General features: G+C 44.2%; 1 protein-coding gene across 5 annotated transcripts in view; it reads right to left on the reverse strand.

The window, feature by feature from the left end:
- LOC103539396 (TLE family member 4, transcriptional corepressor) overlaps positions 1–16,816 on the reverse strand; it is a 101,645-nt gene extending 84,829 nt beyond the window's left edge. For 2 of the 5 annotated variants that reach the window (XM_030467494.1, XM_030467493.1), the window contains exons 1-4: positions 16,624–16,797; positions 16,112–16,209; positions 14,911–14,974; positions 13,507–13,551 (exon numbers count right to left, since the gene is read on the reverse strand). In XM_030467494.1, the coding sequence (XP_030323354.1) occupies positions 13,507–13,551; positions 14,911–14,974; positions 16,112–16,209; positions 16,624–16,668 (252 nt within the window). In that variant the 5' untranslated portion in view covers positions 16,669–16,797. Of the gene's footprint in view, positions 1–13,506; positions 13,552–14,910; positions 14,975–15,928; positions 15,998–16,111; positions 16,210–16,623 lie in introns of those variants that run through there. The other 3 variants (XM_030467495.1, XM_030467497.1, XM_030467496.1) reach the window with 3 other exon arrangements.
- Between the last annotated feature and the right edge of the window lie 3,708 nt (positions 16,817–20,524).

A 20,524-nucleotide genomic window follows, 5' to 3' on the forward strand; every position in this document is an offset into this window, starting at 1 on the left:
TATTCAGGCAGAAAAGCAGCAAAAGACAGCACCTCAAGAAGATTTTCAAGTATTCCTAAGCATGGGGGGAGGCAGCTACCCATACCTATAGATACATACATACATCTTTGCAGGTAAAAAGGTACATCAAATATGAAGGCTGGAGCACAACAAGAATCCAGGTGTTATAAGTCCAAATTGCAATTTTCAGTCCCTTGCACTATTACGTAGGAATGACACAGAGTTGACATCACCAGAAGTATACAGAGGTTTCCATCTACAGCACTGAAGCTCCCCATTGACCTTGCTGAGTCCACTTTCTATACATGCAGAACAGTCTTTGGCTCAACACCACCAAGCTCTTTGGCACCTAGCTCACAGCTGAGCTCTGCAAACACCCTTCACCTGCAGCTCCACCAATTCAATGCTTCTCCACCTATGTACCCCAAGGAGCTGAGAACTGCTGCCAGAATCACTCTCACATAAAATAAAGCAGCAGCACATTAAAAAAACTCCTTTTTCTGCTCAGATTCACTGCACAGGAAAACCCACCATCAGCTAAAACATGCACATGGGTTTGGGGCAGGGACAGGAACCCCATGTTTCTCTTTCTAGCTGACCAGATTCTTTACAGGGTGACAGGATAGCATGAATCTCTCCTTTTGCAACTCTACTGAACCACTAAGGACTTCGTGAAAACCAGATGACATTTCTGCTGGGTATCCTGGTCATTCTCCTGAGAGGAAACTGTGGATCTTGCTAGGAGATAGAAAACTATCTGAACTAAGATGAAGAGTGTTGACTTCTGCAGCTTTTATGCTCATTTTTCATTTAAGAAAAATGCACACTATGCTTACTTACACTTTAAAATAAAGTTTTGGTGCCACTCTTCAAGTCATTCAGGGACTGCCAATCCAAGGCAGCATGTCCTGACAGCACTAACTTTGGCATCTCAGCCTTCAAGCAGAGATTTCAGACACACCCATGACCTCAACATTTCCTTACAAGCTACCCTCCATATGTGTTGGATTTCTATGGCTCCACATTTAACTGCTTAACCTACCCCACATAGTGCAAGCATTGCCCTGCCCTGGTCCAGCTGGTGCAGAAGTCCCAGCATCACTGCTGCCATCTCACTGCAGACAAAGGTCAAAGTGGCTTGTCCAAGGTCTCACAGGAAGCCCATGAAAGCACAGTCCAGAAGCTTGCACCTGGCTCCACCCAAGCCCCAGAAACTGGCAGCTGCATCTCAATCACCTGGGAACTTTCTGCTTTGCTTCACATTAACGCAAGGAGTTATTTCCTGTGTCTGCAGATTTTCAGGCTCTCCAGATTCTGTCGCAGGCCTAAACAAACCGCATTACACTCAACACAGTGTATATTTACAGTGGCATTTTCTAAACTAAGATCATTCCAGCACCAGGAGGTTTAGATTAGGTATCAGGAAAAGGTTTTTCATCCAGAAGGCAGCCGAGCAGTGGAACAGGCTCCCCAGGGAAGTGGTCACAGAACTGGGCCTGCCTGAGTTCAAGAAGCATCTGGATGATGCTCTCAGGTACTTGATGCAATTCTGGGGATGCCCTACACAGGAACAGGAGTTGGACTCAATGATCCTGAGGGGTACCATCCAACTCAGGAAAGAAAAAAAAAAAAAAAGAAAGAAAGAAAGAAAAAAAAAAAGAAAAAAGAAAGAAAAAAAAAGCTGAACATTTATATCTGCAAAGGAATGTCTTCTGTCTTAGTGCAGAGGTAAGTTTTGAAAGTGTATCATAACAAGGTTGCTAATGTTAGTTTGAAAAGCATCTTGTATCCACATTTGAAAACTCATCTTCAAGAAGAAACCTACAACTTCAAAAAAAAAAAACAAAAAACAACACTCCACATGTATACTCCCTGAGGGCTTTCTTGCAGTGGTATTGCTCTTTACATCTCTATCTACATCATCAAGCCTAAGAACAAGAACATCATCTCCAGTAAAATGTCAGAAACCAGCCATTCCCCGGTAATTTACAAGATGCCACAGGCACAGAATTGCAATGCTTTTTTTGCTGCCAACAAGTGAAATGTGATACATGTGTTGGTATCACCAGTCTTGAGAGATATAGAAGGGAGAGTTGTGAGAGGTAAAAGAAATAAATTTCTTGAAGAGATGCATGGAAACTTTTTCCCCATGTTGTCCACCTTAAGGACACATTATTAGCTTTATTTTCCTCAACAGCCATCTCTAGAAGCATACGGAAGTAGAGACGTGCAAAGGAAGCAGGACATCACTCTTGAAAGAATTAAACCAAGAGCTTGTACAAAATTAATTTTTCAAGAGTTAAACCTCCAGATTTGCATGTGGCCAAATATGTGACAAGTAACTTTGAAGAAGTCCTCTGATGTCTGGAGAAATTGCTGTCTCTTCTATTGATAAAGCAAGAAAAAAGCAACAGATTCTTACCAGTGTTTGGATTTTCCTAGTTGTTGCATAGTGGTTGTTATTAAGGACAATAATGAGAAAGAAAACATACAGTTTGTTCCCAGAAATTAATAAGTACTGACAAAAAGTGTAAATAAGCAACATGCTCAGACTGCAACAGCCTTTGCAGTTAAGACAGAAAGTCTACTGGTTAAACTGAGTAAAAGAATACACTATCTATCCCTTACTATGCTAAAACAAACATATGAGGTGTATTTTATGCACAGTCTTTCCAATCTTCTTTTGTTATTCAAGCACTATGGACTGATATTTTAAGAACAGGCACTTACTTTGTATCCAGTCACAGGGTTTACAAAATTACAGAAAGAATATACTAGTACTATTGTAGCTGAGCCTTTAACACATCAGCACAGTGCCATCTTTCAAAGTGGGAAATGTGAAAGTGGGTGGTTGCCATACAGTGTAAATGGTACTGTAGGAAAATAGGAGACGTGAAAAGAAAACCAATTAACAAGCTTCTTCCAGTAATTCCCTGTTATCTGCCTCCTCCCTCAAAACAAGAATCTATCAGAAGTGTTTTGACCAGCTTTGGCCTAACTCTTTTGCTTTCCTTCTCCACATGTTATCACAAGACCAGCCATCTCTATTTACAACTTTTATCACCAACTACAGTTAAGAGAGTAGCAGGCAGGACAATGAAAGCACCTTTAGTGCTATCTTCTGGTAACCTCTGGGGCATAAGATCAAAGGAACTACCACAGCAGTTAAGGCATAGCTTGACCTCGTTACACAGCAGACATGGTTTGGAAGGAGTCTTCTTCCCACCACAGCAACTACATGCTGATTCAGTATGCTGTGATTGCCTTGAGCCTCTCATCTAATAATGGACATTAGCGAATTAAATCTTACGTCACTCCCTATCATGTAAATATCATCACCATTTCAGAGAGGGAGACAGAGGCACAGAGACTTGTACAAAGTGCTGCAGAGTGCAAGCTCAGTCAGAAACCACAACTTGAATTTGTCACATGCTTTAAATTTAAAATGGCCTCTTCCCTAGCTGCAAGCAGTCAAGCCCCTGGGCAGGTATCTGCAGGTATCCAGAGCCAGAAACAGAACAGTCATCAGTGCTGACTTTTCTCTGCAGACCCACAGTGTTTCACAAAGGATGAGTACTGAACTCACACTGTTCCATCCTGGATCTGTGATAAAAATCCTGTGGAGCCCTACACTTATCACAAAGTCAAAACCACTACCTAGCTTAGCTCCACTGCTAGATTCAAATGACTGCCTGGACTCCCTGCTGCCACTAGCTACACAGCTCTCAAGCAGCTAGATGGTGGCCTGTCCACCTCAAAGCCAACACATGATCTCCCAAGGCAGGGAAGCTGCTGGTCAGAGACACTGCCTGATCTACTTACAGAAACCTGGCCCTGCACAGACCTCGGTGAAGCAAATGGCTTTCACAAACACACATGGACATGCATTGCCAGGTCCAAGTGCACCCTCTTCCTCAACCCTTGGCTGGGCTAGACTACAGTTACTTTGCCTTCACTGCAGTTATTAATGGGAATACTTAATAGGAAAACACCAATTTTCAAAACAGTTCAGAAGTGTTTCATATGTAAGGTATGACTGAGAACTCCTTATTCGTACCCATGAAAGGTTAAAAATGGGAAAGAGTGGTTGTCCAAGAAAAAAACTTTCTTCAATGGTTGCTCCAATTTCCCCACAGCTTTAAAAGGTAAAGTTTGAATCAAACACTAACCAGCAGTTTGGCTGACCAAACTGAAGCTACTGAGATGGACAGGTTAACTGGATATCTAACCATATTAACTTAGAAGCCATCAGTTGGTTATCTATGTTACAAAACACGAGCAAAAATTAAGTTCCACCTCTTCTGCCAAGAAGCAGAGACATGAGAAAGAAAATTAATGATGAAAATGCTGCCTTCTCCCAGCTAAAAACTCACTCCAATTTGCCTTGTGATTAATTTTAAATAATGCTGTCACATTAATGTGGTAAATGATGGCTTCAGCGACAGAGCAACTGTCAAGAACATTCTGAAACTGAGGTCCAAGCACCCCACACAAGCCTCCTCCCATCCACTGCAAGATGGGAGGGCACCCTATAATGAGTCTTGAGGAAGCTCTCTTCCTTGAGGAAACAACAGACTCAGGCTAGGCCTTTTTGCTGCTGTTCTTGTGTTTAAAACTGTGAGTCTTAAATTTCAGTAGCATTTGCTGTCACCCCCTACAAGTACCACCATGTTTTGTCAGTATTTGCAATGAGCATGTGTGGGCCCTGCTTGATTTGTTGATTTGTTGATTTTGGAATCAAAGTCAGACCAGACAATGGGAAAGGGCCCCTTTTGCTTTTAAAGTACTCTTCTGACATAGTAAATTTGCATCACTGAATATGCCTGTAACTGAGACCCAGGTGATTTCTTAGCAGCAGCTTCACCACGCCTTCTATATGGTGTTACTCCATCACCACCTACTCAGTCCTAAGGCAATCACTTCTCTCTGGAGAAAGCCAGAATAGGGTCAGAGAGCTTTATTCGAATTTGAAAAGTATCCCAAGAGACACTAAGGGAAACTAGCCACATAAGCAGAAATATTAAATACAAGCAAAGCAGTTTACTGTATTTAAGATGGAAAAAAGAGCACCATTTTTAAAAATTAAATGCTCTTAGTAAATATACACAACACACACACAGCACACAGCAAGACACAGCCAAGTAAAACCTACAGACAGGACCTGTTGTTATGCAGATTCTTCATAGCAAGGAGGCTACAGATTTTTAGTTTTTAGATTTTTCTGCTGAACTGTGAGATGTTCTGATGAGGTTTTTTAGGCAAACACAAGAAAAAAGAAAAGCATACGTTCTCATTGCCAGTGTTTCACATCCCAAACATAACAGTGAAAGGTTTTTCACCTTTGAAGAAGTTGAAATTCATCCAGCAAATGTCAGAAACCTCTGGCAGTATAAAATCCTGCAGAGAAACCATTTCAGTAGACCAAAAGAGAAAGGTCAAGTTAGAAAACATCCACATAAAACTGTATCCTTTTTCTTCCTCACCTTCTAACACAGAATGGGGAATTGCCACCAGCCTATGTGTCACGATATATCACAAAACCTTAAAAAGCTGTCATGTATGACCCACAAAAATTTAGCTAGAAATTCCTGAAAGAATATGTATATATTTTTTTAAACTTTGCTTTGTCTTTGGAGAGCACAGTTCAGATATTTTCTGAATACAGGAAACTGTGACAGAAGCTGCCAGTTTTATCTCATAGCCAGCTTTCTTGACTTTATCATGAATCTCAGGACATTTCAATCTTTATTTGTGAAAAACAATTATGGAAGAATATTTGAGGAAAAGCCTAAGAAGCATGAGCCAAGCACAGTTCACAGAGTAGAGTTAGAATGGAAATAAAAAATAACCTACATTTATTATTTCTATCTCATGATTAATTTTAAGCCAATCTTGTGATTTTAAGGGAACTGGCATGATTTAATATTTGGGGCTGCTAATACAGCATACCATACAAATACATAACCATAAAGAGACCAGTTCTAGTTTACTCTGGGGACTATAACTTTGACTTGCCTGACATCTGCACATTTAAATGTCCCAGCCATAACACCACAGTGTGCAATACCAGAGTGTTATTTACCTGTCCTGGGCTAGGAAAGATGATTCCTTTTGTCTAAATCCCATCAATGCAAGCAAGCAGTAGTCACAGTTCTGTTCATTATTTGCGATTTATTTCAGCTATTTTTAAAAAACATCATTGAAAAAGAAAGTTACAGACAACTGATTTTGACACTGTAAAATGCTTCCTGCTACATTGAACTCAGGAGTCTATGCCACCACTGATATAAACAAAACCAAGGGGAAAATTTACATAAGAAGTACTTCAAGGAACTTATGGAACTGTTAAAAGTAGCATCTTGAGCCAAGACAAAACCTGTAAAAATATATAGATAGACAGAGAAAAATAGGTATGCTTAATACCACATCATATTTTTGTATTTTAATATAAGGATTAAGTTTTAATTCAAACACTTAGTTTCTTTCATAGAATATAACCTCTTTAGTAAAGCTAGGCTAAGCATCAAGTATATTGTCATCTGCTAGTTAATGCAAGCATTGGCTTATGCATCCTAAGTTTCACATCATCATCTTTGGTTAGCTCCTGCTGTGCCTTGTGGCTAAATATCTTTTCTGAAAGTCAATGGTAACAGATGTGCTCAGTCTGCAGAGAGCAAAAGAAGTGACTTCTGTTAACAATTATAACCACACTGTTCACAAACTGGCTCACATTTGTGACAACCCAGTTCTCTACTATGTCCACAAATAGCACATTGTACCTTCTCACTAAAAAAACAAATGTAAAAGTCAGTAAAAATTGATGATTCTGAATTCTAAATATTTGATAGCCTTGGTATTGAAAGTCCAAAAGTCTGTTTCCCAGTTTTAATGCACCAAGTTCAGAGTAAACACTGTGAACAACCTATGTGAGCAACCCTTCACTTTTTGTAACATAAACCAAAACTAGAATTCCTGCCTCAAATACCTTACAATCACAATTGCCTCACATGACTGAACGCTTACGTTTAAAATTATTTGCCAAGCCAAGCAGCCAAACATTTTGAAGTCAGATTTACTACCACCTTTGCAGCCATACTTTGACTTTCCTAATGTCTATGTTATGCACTGAAACAAGATCATCTAGGAAAACTGGTAATAAGGTCAGTAAGTATATAACTAAATACTGCACCGTGTTGTACATACACAACATGGCAGCATCAAGCTTCAACAGCTGCTGAAAGGTTTAGGCATATGAGCATCCTGATACCTCATTTTGAAACCAACTGATAATGCATGTTCCTGTGCTAAATAACCTCAGCACTTCTTTGCTCCCAAAAAGGAAGGCAAGTCTCACAGCACAAAATGGTGCAGAAGTTACTACACACAAAATGGTGACACAGCTTCCCTCTCCTCTGGGTAGTTATTAAGTCCTGAGCATCCAGCAGGAGCCTTCTGCTGCCTCCAGCCTCGCTGGCCAACCAAAGAGCCACAGCCAGGCAAGAGGGGAGTCGCCTTCTGCTCAGGTCTACATCAGCCCTGCCTCTCCCCCTGCCTTCATCACAGCAAAGATGGTGAAGTTTCTGGTACTAAAAAAAAAAAAAAAAAATATCCAAACCTTTCAAAATGGCAAGAATTTTTTTACATAGAGGAAGGTGTTAGGCAACCCTAACCACAGGATCACCACTGGCCCTCTGTAACTACAAGTGGGCCCATAAACAAACACAGTCAGTGAGACAGCATCATGGCAATTAGCATCTTTCAAAGACTTAAAAACGCTTTTATGTTTAAGCACTGTAGAGCACAGCCTTTTGACAGTAAAAACAGAGCGTATGTCTTAATTTAAAAGTTTGCTCAGCATTCTTTGTGTTACTTCCTGTGTCTTAAGCATCTGTCTGAATTGCCAAAGTGATGGGGGAAAACGATGCTTTCCATTGTTTATGAACAGCAATACCAGAGTGAAATGGAAGTTCTTGTCCTCGTGCAAGTTATTCTGCAGTTGCAGAGGGAAAGGGTATTTCAACATTAACTCACCAAGAAGAGCCAACAACAAACTTCCTAGTAGTTAACAGGACCACTCCACAAAAAGACTGTCTAGAGTGAGTATCATGAGAAAAAGAAAACACAGAATCCCATTTCAGAACTTAGCAGTTGTTACCAAGTAAAAGATTTCTGGTTTAACTGCAGAAATTTTCTACCTTTTCATAAGCTTCTAAGCTTTTCTGCTGGCTTCAGAGGCTAAATAACCTAAAACTGGGACAAACAAGCCTCAGTTGTCAAACTGATTTGACAGCCTATTTTTCACATTTTGCGACTTTGATGGAAAAGCCACTTGTTTTTCTCTTTCCCCTTAATAGTCCTGCGTGAGCTGAAGTCTTCAAAATTTCACTTCTAATCTCCTTCATTTTGAAGTTTTCCAGTTCAGTTCTGACTATCCACTGCCTGTATCTCTATTAAATCTTTCCTACTGTTTATAATGGAGAACAAATTCAGCTGGTATAATTTTAGCTGGGTCACCAGCTATTCTTCAAATGGAAGACAATATACATTCAACTACTGGCTGCTTTTTGAAAAAAAATTGCACGCATGCATGTACACGCATTCAGACCAAGCCCAGACCATTGTGAAATCAAAATAAGTAAATAAATACATAAAAGACAAAAAGGAGAGTACTTTTCCATCATGCAGGTAGTGCATGTACAAACCAATTCTCTGTGATATATGCGTTTTATGGCCACGAAGATGAAAAACAGTCAAAACTCTGCCCTAAATTAAACAAATTGATTCCCATCTTTACCCCTTTACCAAAATAATTTACTAAGCCTTAAGAAGCAAGCAGACTCAAGGCTGGGATGTCGTACAGCCCATACATTAACTTAGTTGGCAATAAATCTCCCCTGACTCTCCATACTACTTTCTTAAAGAGCTCACTATAAAGCCCCAACCTAATTAAAAACAGCTTTCTCGGCAACAGTGGCCTTGATTTCATTTATTTACACATTAACTGCAGCCTCCATTCGGCCAATCCAGTCTACTCCCTGTACCACGCAAGGCCTTTTATCTGCCCTGGACAGCATTTTCTCCAGCAGATGAAGTAGATGCCGATTGATTTGCTGTCGAGCATGGTAAATTAATAGCAACAAATTGCTGAGGGCCCCATCTCACTTCTCCACCATGCTTCAGCAGTTTTGCTTTATTTGCTCCATGATGGGCAGCAGTCAGGCCTCTTCAAGTCAATTTCTTCTTAACAACCTGCAATACTTTTCAATGGTGAAAATAGAGCCGTTCCTTGTAAGTCAGAAATCAATATCCTATTGCCCTTAGAAAATGCTAAACAAGCAGTATTGGCAATCCACTTGGTACTGGAGGGTATCAGATATAATGCAAATCCATACTGCTTCCCTCCTCGTAGTTATTACAGTTTGCTAAAAGGTTCCTAATGCCATTTATCATCATTTACCATTGACTACTGCAGCTATGATTATGATATCCTATCAGCTAGCAGAGCCCTTTCATTTCTACCCAATTAATATTTTAGCAGCACTCAAATGGTTGTTGCCCAAGTCTTGTAATAAAATTTACATAGATTGGACCAATTATTTTTTTTCCTGTGATCTTAAAAAATAATTTTAGCTGTTTTTTAATACACAGCTTTTTAAAAGACCTGAATTATTTTCAAAAATGTTGCAATCCAAAATTTATTATATGAATTAGTTCAAAGACAGAGGTCTAACCAAAAACAGCAACTCAGAATTTACGTGTTGCCACCTCCTAAACCACAATTAAAGTAAAAAGAGTAATGCTGTATCTTATTCATGCTTTCCATTAATCCCATTCACAAATATCTATTTTCTGTAGCCAAATACAGACACTTATTTTAAGCGGTAATTACAATTCTGAATGAAAACCTTCAGCAAGCATGTTTGATTACAGCAATCTAAATAAACTGTTTACCCTAACATTAGAACTTAATAATTTCAGAAATTAAACCAAATGACCACCACCGAACAGCAAGAGTATATTAGAAACACAAAACAGCACAACACCTATTCGATTGATAAAGTATCAGCTGAGCCTCTTGAAAAAAAAAGGTTAAAAAAACAATTAAGAACAGCATCTTCAGACCATACTGAAATATTCATGTTTATGCTAACAATAGAATTTAAAATTGTCAGAAAATATCTGTTCATATTGCAACCCAAAAGCCCTTTTGGTTTTTGTTTTTGTTTTGTGGCTTTTTTCTAGATGGGGAACGTGTCTATTTTGAATCTCCATTGATCCAAGTACAGGATATCAAAAATTAGCTTAGTATTTTCGGCTGTAACACCACATGTCACAACATAACCCATACTTGTCTTTAAAAAAAATACAAATGACTAATTCTACCAGTCTAATGCTATTTACTCAGTTACCAAAATTTAAATTAATTATGTTCTCAAACATAATTGTTAAAAATTGGCAACATTATGCAGGCTTAATTAAGATTAAATCCAATTTGCTAAATGTACTTTAATTGGTACTAATTACATTAGCTTTCCTTTCAGAATGACAAATTCCCCATAGGTTTCACTTTAATAGTCTTCTATCAAAATCAACACAGGATGACTGATGATGAGCATCACACGAGGGGTAGGAAAAGAGATGCTCTTTCCCCCTCTACCCCCCCAGACACACACGCACACTCACTACCGCTGCTCTCTGCACGTTTATCCTTTTATCAATTTGCTAAGTCACAGAGTCATGACTCGATCACAGCCATCATTTTCTGTTCCAGTGAAAAATTTCTCTAAAAATAAATACTCTCTGGCTGGGAGCAGCCAAGAAGAACAGAAGCTTTAACAGAAAAATACACAAAGGTTTCAAATATCAGGGCCACCAATTACTAGGGTACTTCCAAGGACTCCAGGGAGTCCTGCTCTTGAACCCTTTGAGACACAAATCTAATAAGTGAATAAGCCTAACCTGATCTTGAGAACTAGGCCCAATTACGCCAAAGGGCAACTTCACTGCATTATTGCCTGCTTTCCATTACAAGGGCATCCAGTGAGTACATCTGGAAAAGAACCTGAGAGGAACCAAGGCTGTCTGCCCAGAAAAACAAATAAAGACAGATATGCCTCTGTGCTAAAGTGAAAAAAAAAAAAAAAAAAAAAAAAAAAAAAAGAAAGAAAATAAAATAAGTAGGTGGTTTGCAGGGCTGTCTGTATTTCATAATGTGATAAACTGCCCTCAGGATTTTTTTATATGATTGAATTTAGAAAGCTGGGGGGGGTTGGAGAACCAAAAAAACAAAGGATGATTCGCTCTATTTCAGCTGAGTAAAATTCAAAGATGGGAGAGGGAAAAAAGAGAATTTAAGGTGGAAAACTAAAAGAGCTTTGTGCACATGAAATGAAGCAATCAAGGCCTACGCAATAATGTACCACATTGGACCCCAGCGCTGTGATCACAAAGCAAAACGGGAAATAATTTGCAATTGCTGAAGCAAGAGGAGGAAGGAAGAAAAAAAAAAAAAAACCAAAACAACTGCTGTGGCTATAGAAAGGGAGACATGAGATATGATAGTGATATCAGATTTAAGAATGCTTGTGAACAAGCTTCTTAGCCACAGCTCATCTGAATCAACATCAGACAAAATATTTAAGCATTTTGCATGAAAGTACAATACTTAAACTACTAATTTGAACAGGTTGAACAGTAATGGGAAAAGGTGTTTAATTAAAATCCCGTCCTTTGAAACACTCACATTTAGTTCCAACTAAATACTTAATTTCTCCAGAATATCACTGACAACTCCATCGTCTTAATGGTATACAATTTATGAAATAAAGTATTTAAGAAATTAGGTGGGCTTTTGCTGCGGGTGTTTCCCTTCACTTAAAACAATTTAATTACACAATGCACTTGCATTGTGTCCCACAGAATTCTGTGCAGTCATTCTAAGTCTACATACAAGAAATTGCTGTAAAAACACGAGTACCTAGAAATAGAAACAAGTCTGAATGTAATGCTTGCTTTCAAACACCTGTAAGAATTTGCTATGTAGGTGGCCTGTAAGGAGTCTGGTCTTTGTAAATTGTTTCCACACTCACTACTTTGCTGATCTGGCGGGAGATGGGTGAGGGGAAGGAGGAGGAGCATGTGTGTTGGGTTTTGGTTGCTGCGGTTTTGTTAGGTTTGTGATTGGTTTTGTTTGCTTGTTACGTTTTGGGGGTTTTTTTGTTTTTTGTTTTTTTTCAGTGGGACCTGACACAAACTGGCTATTCATTTGAGAACATACCTTGAGAGTCAGCAACCAACCAGTCTTCCCACCAGTACCCACAACCTGCAGCAGGTCGATAAAGTCACCAGGTACATAAAATATGATCAGCTGTAATCACAGAGTTTTCCTCTCAACCAGCTGCTAAACACACTTACTGAGTATTCACCATACCTGTGAGGTGGACACCTGAATTCAACAGGTCTACATATCTATCTGTAAAATAAGCTGTATGTATAAAATCCCATAAGTTTGGAGCTGCAGATGCAAAACACTGTGAGGCAGGAAACACCACCATCTTTGTATTTGCATGCCATCTAGTGCAAAAGACCCCATCAGTACTGTGGCATTGGGATGCTAATGGAGTACAAAATATAATAAATAACATGAAAAAAATATTTTACTTGTATGTCTGCTCTCAAGAAGATAAAGAAATCCTATTTCCACAACCCAGAGAAGTTCCAAATCCCTAACTTTGAACAGAAATGCGTAAAAACCAATTTTCAGATGGTCTTTCTTCTCTCATCCAACCATTTCTTTATTTCTGCAGTTTACACTCCTGAGTAAGGCTGGCAAATTGCTCAACTGTTTGCTAAAATGAGTTGTCAGTATTAAACTCCACTGAATAAAAAGTTCCCTCACTGGAAAAGAGGTCAGATGTTTAATTCATTCTCCTCCAGAGAAGGTTAAAAACACACATTACCAAATAAGAAACTCTGATTTACACTACCATGCTCCATCTGACTAATCTCCTGCTAATCTTGGCCTAAGTGCTAGACTTCAAGGCACAAAACCAAGCATATTAACACCCTCTAAGGAACTTCATTTACTCTTTGGTGTTTGAGTTGCTAAGACACTGGTTTTGGACAAAGGTCCAAGTAAGCAACCTCAGGGAACAGGAACATGGTTGTGCATCAGTTGCTTTTGTAGCTCCAGATTAAATCAGTCCAAGTTAACCAAAAACAGCAGTCTTTTCCACAAGCAAATAAAAATCCCTCTATGCCTAATACGCATTCAGAATGTAGCTATCATCCCAAAAAGTAAACCCAGAGGTTCAAAGTCAGACAGACCTGAAGGTGGAACCCACATACACATCCCTACTCACATACAACCTCCCCGTACAGTATAGGACCACTTCCAATGCACTTGTGCATGCAATTAAAGCAAGTCACACAGAACACACGTATGTTTTAAAACTTATGGAAGAAATCACACAGAGCGTTCTCACACAAAACACAGTATCTACCTACCTGTTTATGCATCTCTATATTCAGCCCATAGGACATCTCATAATACTAAGAAAGAAGAAAATTACTTGATTAGAAGTTGCAATTGTGAAAAGCATTCCAAAATTCACTTGTACTTAAACATCATCTGTTCAAAGACATGGAGACCTAAAAACATCCATTGGCCTTGAACTGCTCCTAGAATATGAACAAACATTCCCTTTTTGGAAGCTTTATCTTCATTGCTTCATGTCAAATTTACAAGTAAAAGCCACAAAAGAAGCAAAAAACCTGACAACAACAACAACAAGGTACAAAAAAATAAATAGCTACACAGAAAATGCTCAATGTTTTTAACTTTTTATAAGCTTGCTCACATAAAAAACCCCGAAGTGCTTGATGCCAGACATACATACAAACCAGCAATGTCTAGCAGACTTTCAGTATTTTAAATAAAAACAAAACAAAAACATACTGCAAAATAACTCTGCAATTAAATTGCAAGGATGCAAAGAATGAAAGAGCATGGAAATTCAGGGCCAAAGTTGATACACCAATCTAAGTATGTCTGATTGTGCCCAAGTATTATGAGGAATGCAGTTCAGTGCATAACATTGTTACCAAACAATCTCCAAGACTTGTATCTATTAGCCATGAAAAAGACAACTACAAGTCTTAACATTTGCTTGTGTTCTTGCTTATAATTTTTTCAAGGTAATTTACACTTTTTGTAAGTACAAGAGCGTTATTTGTCACCTACATACGGAAAGGGGCTATTCCTTCCCTGATGTACAAGAGAGCAGACAGCAAGAGTTCCTCCAGAGTTATCATGATCCATCAGGTAATTACGTATTTAGAGATCTCTTCTTATGCACATGATTTAACCAGGCAGATGACAACCATTGAGAAAATCCATTTCAAAGCTCAGATCCCTGCCATTCTGAATTTAGCAAAAAAACAACCCAGCTGCCGAGGTACAAGAGTTTTCTAGGAAGAAGGCTCCAGGTTTGTATGTATACATGCATAGTTTTGGCTTTACATCCATCACAGAAAAAAAACATTATCCTCAACTCTTTTTCATAGATACATGACCATTGGGATAAGTCAGCAAGACTTAAAACATCATTCTCAAGTATACAATGAAAGTTGTACATGACTTTTAAGGGCTGACAAGTAGACTGCTAGCATTTGGGGAAAAAAAATCCCCAATTGCTTAAGCAGCTAAAAAACAGGTTTTGCGTGGAAACTAACTCCTGCAAACAAGTTACGAATCTCTGAAACTAAAGATTTATAATATAAGCATTAATGTAACCTCTACACCAGCGGTGCTACTGTAATCTCTCTGCTCACCTCCAGCAATCCAAATGCGTTTTGGTCTCACTATACCAAGCTAAAAGATGCTTTGAATTTGTTACGCAGCTTGCTTACCATGACATAATGCCGCTGCATCTCTGTCTTCTCACTGGCCAGTTTTTCACATTCCAGCTTTAAACTGCTCAAAACATAAGAAGGAGAACAAATAGGTACTTTGTAACAAAAACTGACATTCTTCTGAGCACAGGTTACTCCCCTCCTCACACATTTCTCCAACGCACAAACAGAAACATGCATTCCAGCTCTTGCTTGGGAGTTCAGGGTGGGGTTTCTACTTCCCATTTTGTGAGATAACTATGCACCATACTCATCTCTTAAACAAACTGCATACAGAAAAGAGGGGGTTTTTCTCTTACAAACAAGAAAAAAACAAAACCAACACTGGCTCACAGAAGAAGCACGCAGGGTTTCATACCTATAACACTTTAAGCTCAAAAAGCCACAAATCCGTAAGTCACATTTCAAAGTTTTTATTTACATGTGTTCTGGAAACACCACTTGCTTCCACTCAACCCACAGAGGAATGAAAACATAACCATTTCAAGGAGAAAAAAAGTTGCCTGGGTTTTTGTTGGTTTTTTTTTCTGTTACTGATGACAGAACTGCAAAGAAAACACTGCAGGTAATTTAAGGAATACCGTGGCGAACATGAACACTTCCGCTGCTATTTTTTGTTTGTTTGTTTTCAGAAGCCCGCTAAGCAATAGTGCCAGAAGTCACTTGTCACTTTGAGGACACAGCGCTCCTCTACCCAAGGATAATGAAACAGTTCGCCGCCTCTCTTCCAGGTTATCAGCACTTGACATGTCAATGCAAGGCGCGAGGGGGCTGAGCAAAGACGCGTGTCTTGAGAGCGGCATTTTGAAGAAAAGCAGAGGACGAACGTAGCTAGCCACGTATTTTTCCATCAACAACCCCCCCACGCGCACACACACACACACACTCAAATAAAACAAGCAAACAAACAGAAGTGTGAAAAAAAAAAAAAAAAAAAAAAAAAAAGAAAACAATCAAACAAGCAAACTAAACCCACAAACCGGAGCGCGGGGAAAATCAAACAATACGCTCGCACCGTTCGGCTCGGGGCCCCGGCGAGCCCCCGCCGTGAGGGCCGGGAACGGCGGCGGGATGTGGAAGAGCGCCGGGCTGAGATGGGTCCGCCCGACGACCCCGCCCCGCCGGTCCCCGGGCAGCGGCGGTGGAAAGAGGCGAGAGGTGACCCCGCGGGGGCTCCCGGAAAAGTGTGCAGCGTTACCTGTGGTATTGAGCCTGCAAAAACTGAAACTCCTCCTTAATCCGATCGCAGGACTCGGAAATGGTGAATTTAAAGGGCTGCGCTGGCTGGTGAGGCGCCTGTAAGCAAGCAACAGCGGGTCTTTTATTCGCACCCTCTCGCCCGCCGGCCGCTCCCCCCGCCCAGCCGCCACCACCCACCCCATGCCCGCCGCCGGGGCCCCCGCACCCGGGCTCCGCGGAGGTGTAGCCCCGCCGGACCCCCACCCGCGCCCAAGGCGCCCGGGGCTGCTGCCCCGACGGGGACCCCGGCGGTCTGCGGCTGCCGCGGGGGGCGGCCGTCGCCTGCTCGGATCCCCCCCACTGCCGGTAGCCGCGGGACTCGCGCCGGGACCGCGGTGCACCAAGCGAGGACAACTCGGAGGAGCCAACCCCAGTCCGGGCGGCGGCGCGGCGGACAACAATAAGAAAATGGCTACAACTCCGCGGTGGCCCCGCCGGAGCGTTGCCCGCGGGGCCGCCGCCGCCACTCACCGGGTGCCGGGTCTGCGGGTACATCTTGCTCAGGTCACGGATCATCCACGCCGCTTCGGGGGACGCTGACGGCCGGAGCGGCGGGGATCACGGATGCAGGCGCGGCGGCGGCGGCGGCGGGCAGGGACGCCCCTGCCCCGCCGCCCCGGGGCTGGCGGGGCACCGCCGGCAGAAACGAGGCGCGGCGGCGACGACGTTGTCCGCTGCGAGCGGGTGCCGCTGCCACATCCCCCGGGGGCGGTCAGCGGGCGGCGCCGACCGGCTCTCCCGAGCGCCTCCGCTCCGCGGGCTCCAGCGGGATGCGAGCCCCGTGCGGCGGCGGCGGAGGGCGAGAAGGAGGAGGAGGAGGGCGGGGAAAGCCCCTCTGCCGGCGCCGGTGCGCGCTCCGCCAGAGATCCCCGCCGGCAGTTTTCTCCTCTTCTGCAAACTTTTACTGCTGCCGGCGGCTCTCCTGCACCGGCATCGAGCGGAGCGGGGAGCCCGGGAGGGAAGGGCGGGAGGGTTGCCGCCGCCGAGGTGCGGTGCCGTGCCCTTTTGTGTGGCGGGCTGGTCCTCGCTCCTACCAGCCGGACCGCATCTCCCCCGCTAGCGCTGCTTGGCCGCTTTTTCCTTTCGGGTTGGTTTTTGGGTTGGTTTTTTTTTTGTTTTTTTTTTTTGGTTGTTGTTTGCTTGTTTGTTTTTAAATTAAAGAAAAAAAATATAAAGCGAGAAAGATAAGAAAGAAGGTACGGTCCGGACTGCTTTATTTATGTCGTTTGTTTGGGTTTTTTTCTCCCCCTCCTCGCCTCTCGAAACTCTGAGAAGTGGCAGCGACGGAGCGGAGACCCGTGCCCTCCGGCCCTACCCAGCCCGGCTTTGCTCTGCTCGTCTCGGCTTTGCTTTGATTTGCTTTGGTCGGCTCGGCTCGCCGCGGCTCGGATCGGCTCGGCTTGGCCCGGCCCGGCCTGGCCTGGCCCGGCCAGCCGCCGCCGCTCCGCGCCGCTCCCACGGCACGTTCTGGCGAGGTGACTTCTTTGACCAAATTTAGCAGTGTCTCATCATTAGCATTCTGATACATATTCACAGCAGCCGGAAAGCCGCCGCCGCCGCGGGGCACGCTGGGAGACGTAGTCCTTTCGGAGCCGCCTCTTACGACCCTGCCCGCTGAGCGCCGCGCCCGGGACTTCTCCTCCCGTTAGGCAGCGCGGCACTGCCTGTTCCCCCCCTCCTCTCACGCCCCCTCCGCCGCTCCGCCTATGAGGGCGTCGCCGGCGCCCAATCGGCGGCGGCCGCACATTAATCCCCGTTCCGTGTTGGTGCCCATCATTTTGCCGCTGACAAATGGGCACACGGACCCGAGGAGAAGGGGGGAGGCAGCTCCGGGCTCAGCCCCCACGTGGGAGCCTGACGCCTCGCCGTCCCGCCACCAATCACAAGGCTCCCGCTGACTCGCCACCCTGGTTTCCCCGCCGCCCGAGGTGGAGCCTGGAGATGGCTGGCGTTCCGCGGCGCCGGCGTTCGAACAGGGGAAACATTTGTTCAGCCGTCAATCAAAGTAACGTGGGGCAGTGTCGGCTGCGGCGGCCGCCGATGCCGCTGCTCCCGCCGCTTCCTGCGCGCGGGGCGGTGGCGCGGCGGGAGCGGGGTTAGAGGGGTAGGGGAGAGGGGGGGGGGGGAGGGCGGGAGCTTCCCCGCCTCCCGCCCCGCCCTAGGCCCCCGCCGCCCTCCCTCCCGCCCGCGCTGCCGGGGGCGCGTGCTAATTAGGGGCAACGTCTCTTTAAAGAGGCGGGCGCGGCGCACCCCTACCCACTCCCTGGGCCGCGGCGGGCGGGGCGCCGTACGCGGGCTCTCAGTCTGCGGGCTCTCCTTCTCCGGCCTGTCGTGGAGCCGAAGGAGCCGCACCGGAGTAGGCGGGAAGGGCAGGGAGAGGGAGCTGCCCCTGCCGCTCCCACCGCCAGGGACGGGCGGGAACTGCTGAGCGGCCGGACGGTGTCCGCGCCTCGTCCCGCCGCGAGAGGCAGGGGCGGCGGCCCGTTCTGAGCTATAAGCCTCCGGAAGGTGCTGGGGCAGGGGCGGCGAGGCCCAGGCGGGTGCCGGCAAGGCAGCCCCCGGACCGTTCGATGTCTTCTACGCCGCTGGCCGGCGCCGCTGTGCGGGCGGAACGGTGCTGGGTTGAGTGTCGGAATGGGAGAGGGTGCAAGGCGGCTGGACTGGGGAGCGGTGGCAGTGCGGGTGGGTGTTCCCGGCCCCTCACAGGGGCAGGCCTGAAGCCTTGACCTTTAAACGATGCGTGGTGAAAGTACGTGAACGTTCTGCGGGGCATTCTCTGCCGGCGTCAGGTGGGAGGAGGGTGGCCGTGTACCCAGAGCCCAGATTCTGAAGGAGCAATAAAGGCATCTGGGAATGACCTCTGGCGAGGAAAGGGCCGGTGGCGGGAGCCGCCTCTCACGAGCAGCTCGGCCGTGGCCGCCGCGGGCTCCGGGAAATGCCTCCCCGACCTGCCCGCCGCACGCTGCCGGCGTGGCTGTTGCTCTGGCACGTTGCAATGGGAGCGCCGGGCTTCCCCGGGAAAAGGGATCCGCGCCTAGTGGTGCTGTGTCCTGAAAAGACCCCTGAGCCGGTTTTCTCCCGAGCCTCACCGGAGACAACGCCGTGCGATGTCGCACACGTGCGGGAAGGACTCGGAATTTGGTTTGGGTTTTTTTGTTTGGGTTGTTTGTTTTTTTTTTTTCTGCCCGTCACGGCTAGATTTTCCTTCAAGCAGTTTGTCTCCCTGATGAGCTGCAGTTTAAAGTTGCGTGCAAAACAGATGCAGCTTAGTCACGTAATTTTTGATGCCTGTATTTGAAATCTGGAGCCTCAAAGCTGGCACTCAGCAATTAGTGCCCTAGTGGTGAGAACTGAATTATATATACTTTGCTTTTGGTCATAAATTCTCTTTACTGCCCACAGCTCTGGCCAAGCCAAGCACCAAGCTGCCAAGCACCTTGAGGCCCTGATGGGACATGCCACCCAGGTTTTGCCATCAGGGTTCTGCCTTGCTTAAGTGATCTCTGAGGACTGGTAGAGCAATCACAGGGCAGGACTTTGAAGCAGAGTAGTGGTTGTGCAGGTGAAGGGGGTAGTAGTGTCCATCTTCTGCCACTGCCTAGGGCTTGGCGACACAGAAAGAGCACAATAGAAATTCCTCTTCTTTTTGAAGTGCAGTTTGTTACCAAGATCGTTTGCTCCATGTTGAGTGCTGTTACAGCTAGCATCTAGAATGTTTTGTGACTGCTGCTGAATCCTTTTGGAGTAATTTTTTTTCTCAAAGTGGAATATGATCCGCTGAGAGATGAACGAAGATGTGTCTGTCTCACTGTTACGTGAGGTATCACAGTGTTCAGCCTTCATTCTAATTGTGTGTTTCTTTTCTGCTGGAATATCCATATTTACTGAGTTGGTAATCAGTGTTCCAGTGCAACTGAGACCTTCAAATACTGGTAAAAGGTTTGAAGATAAAACACCTGCCTAATTACGAAAACACTGCTTCTCATGTGTCTAATTCTTCCAGCAACAAAAACCCTTTTAAAAGATTGGTTATGAGTACTCTTCACTAGGCAGTGAAACAGAGGGCATTTCCCCTGTGCCAGGATAGTCTTGACATTTAGAAGTATCCCTGCCAAATCTGCAAATGATTAAATGCCCATCACCCAAGAGCTCAAAAGCCGTGCAAGGACAGAGCAACTCCTTCAGCAGAGCTGCAATCAACTCTTGGGTTTTACCATCAAATACACAACCTGGAGAAGGATAATTAGAGTTGTAACATAAAACACCACATGCGAAAAAATGAAATTCTGAAAATAACAGTAGTCATTGTTCCTTGTCACTCTGCATGAGTTTGGCTTGAGGTACAGAGCTCTAAGTGGAAAGGTATTCCAAC

Source organism: Calypte anna, chromosome Z (genome assembly GCF_003957555.1).
Source record: "Calypte anna isolate BGI_N300 chromosome Z, bCalAnn1_v1.p, whole genome shotgun sequence".
NCBI classification, from domain to species: Eukaryota; Metazoa; Chordata; class Aves; order Apodiformes; family Trochilidae; genus Calypte; species Calypte anna.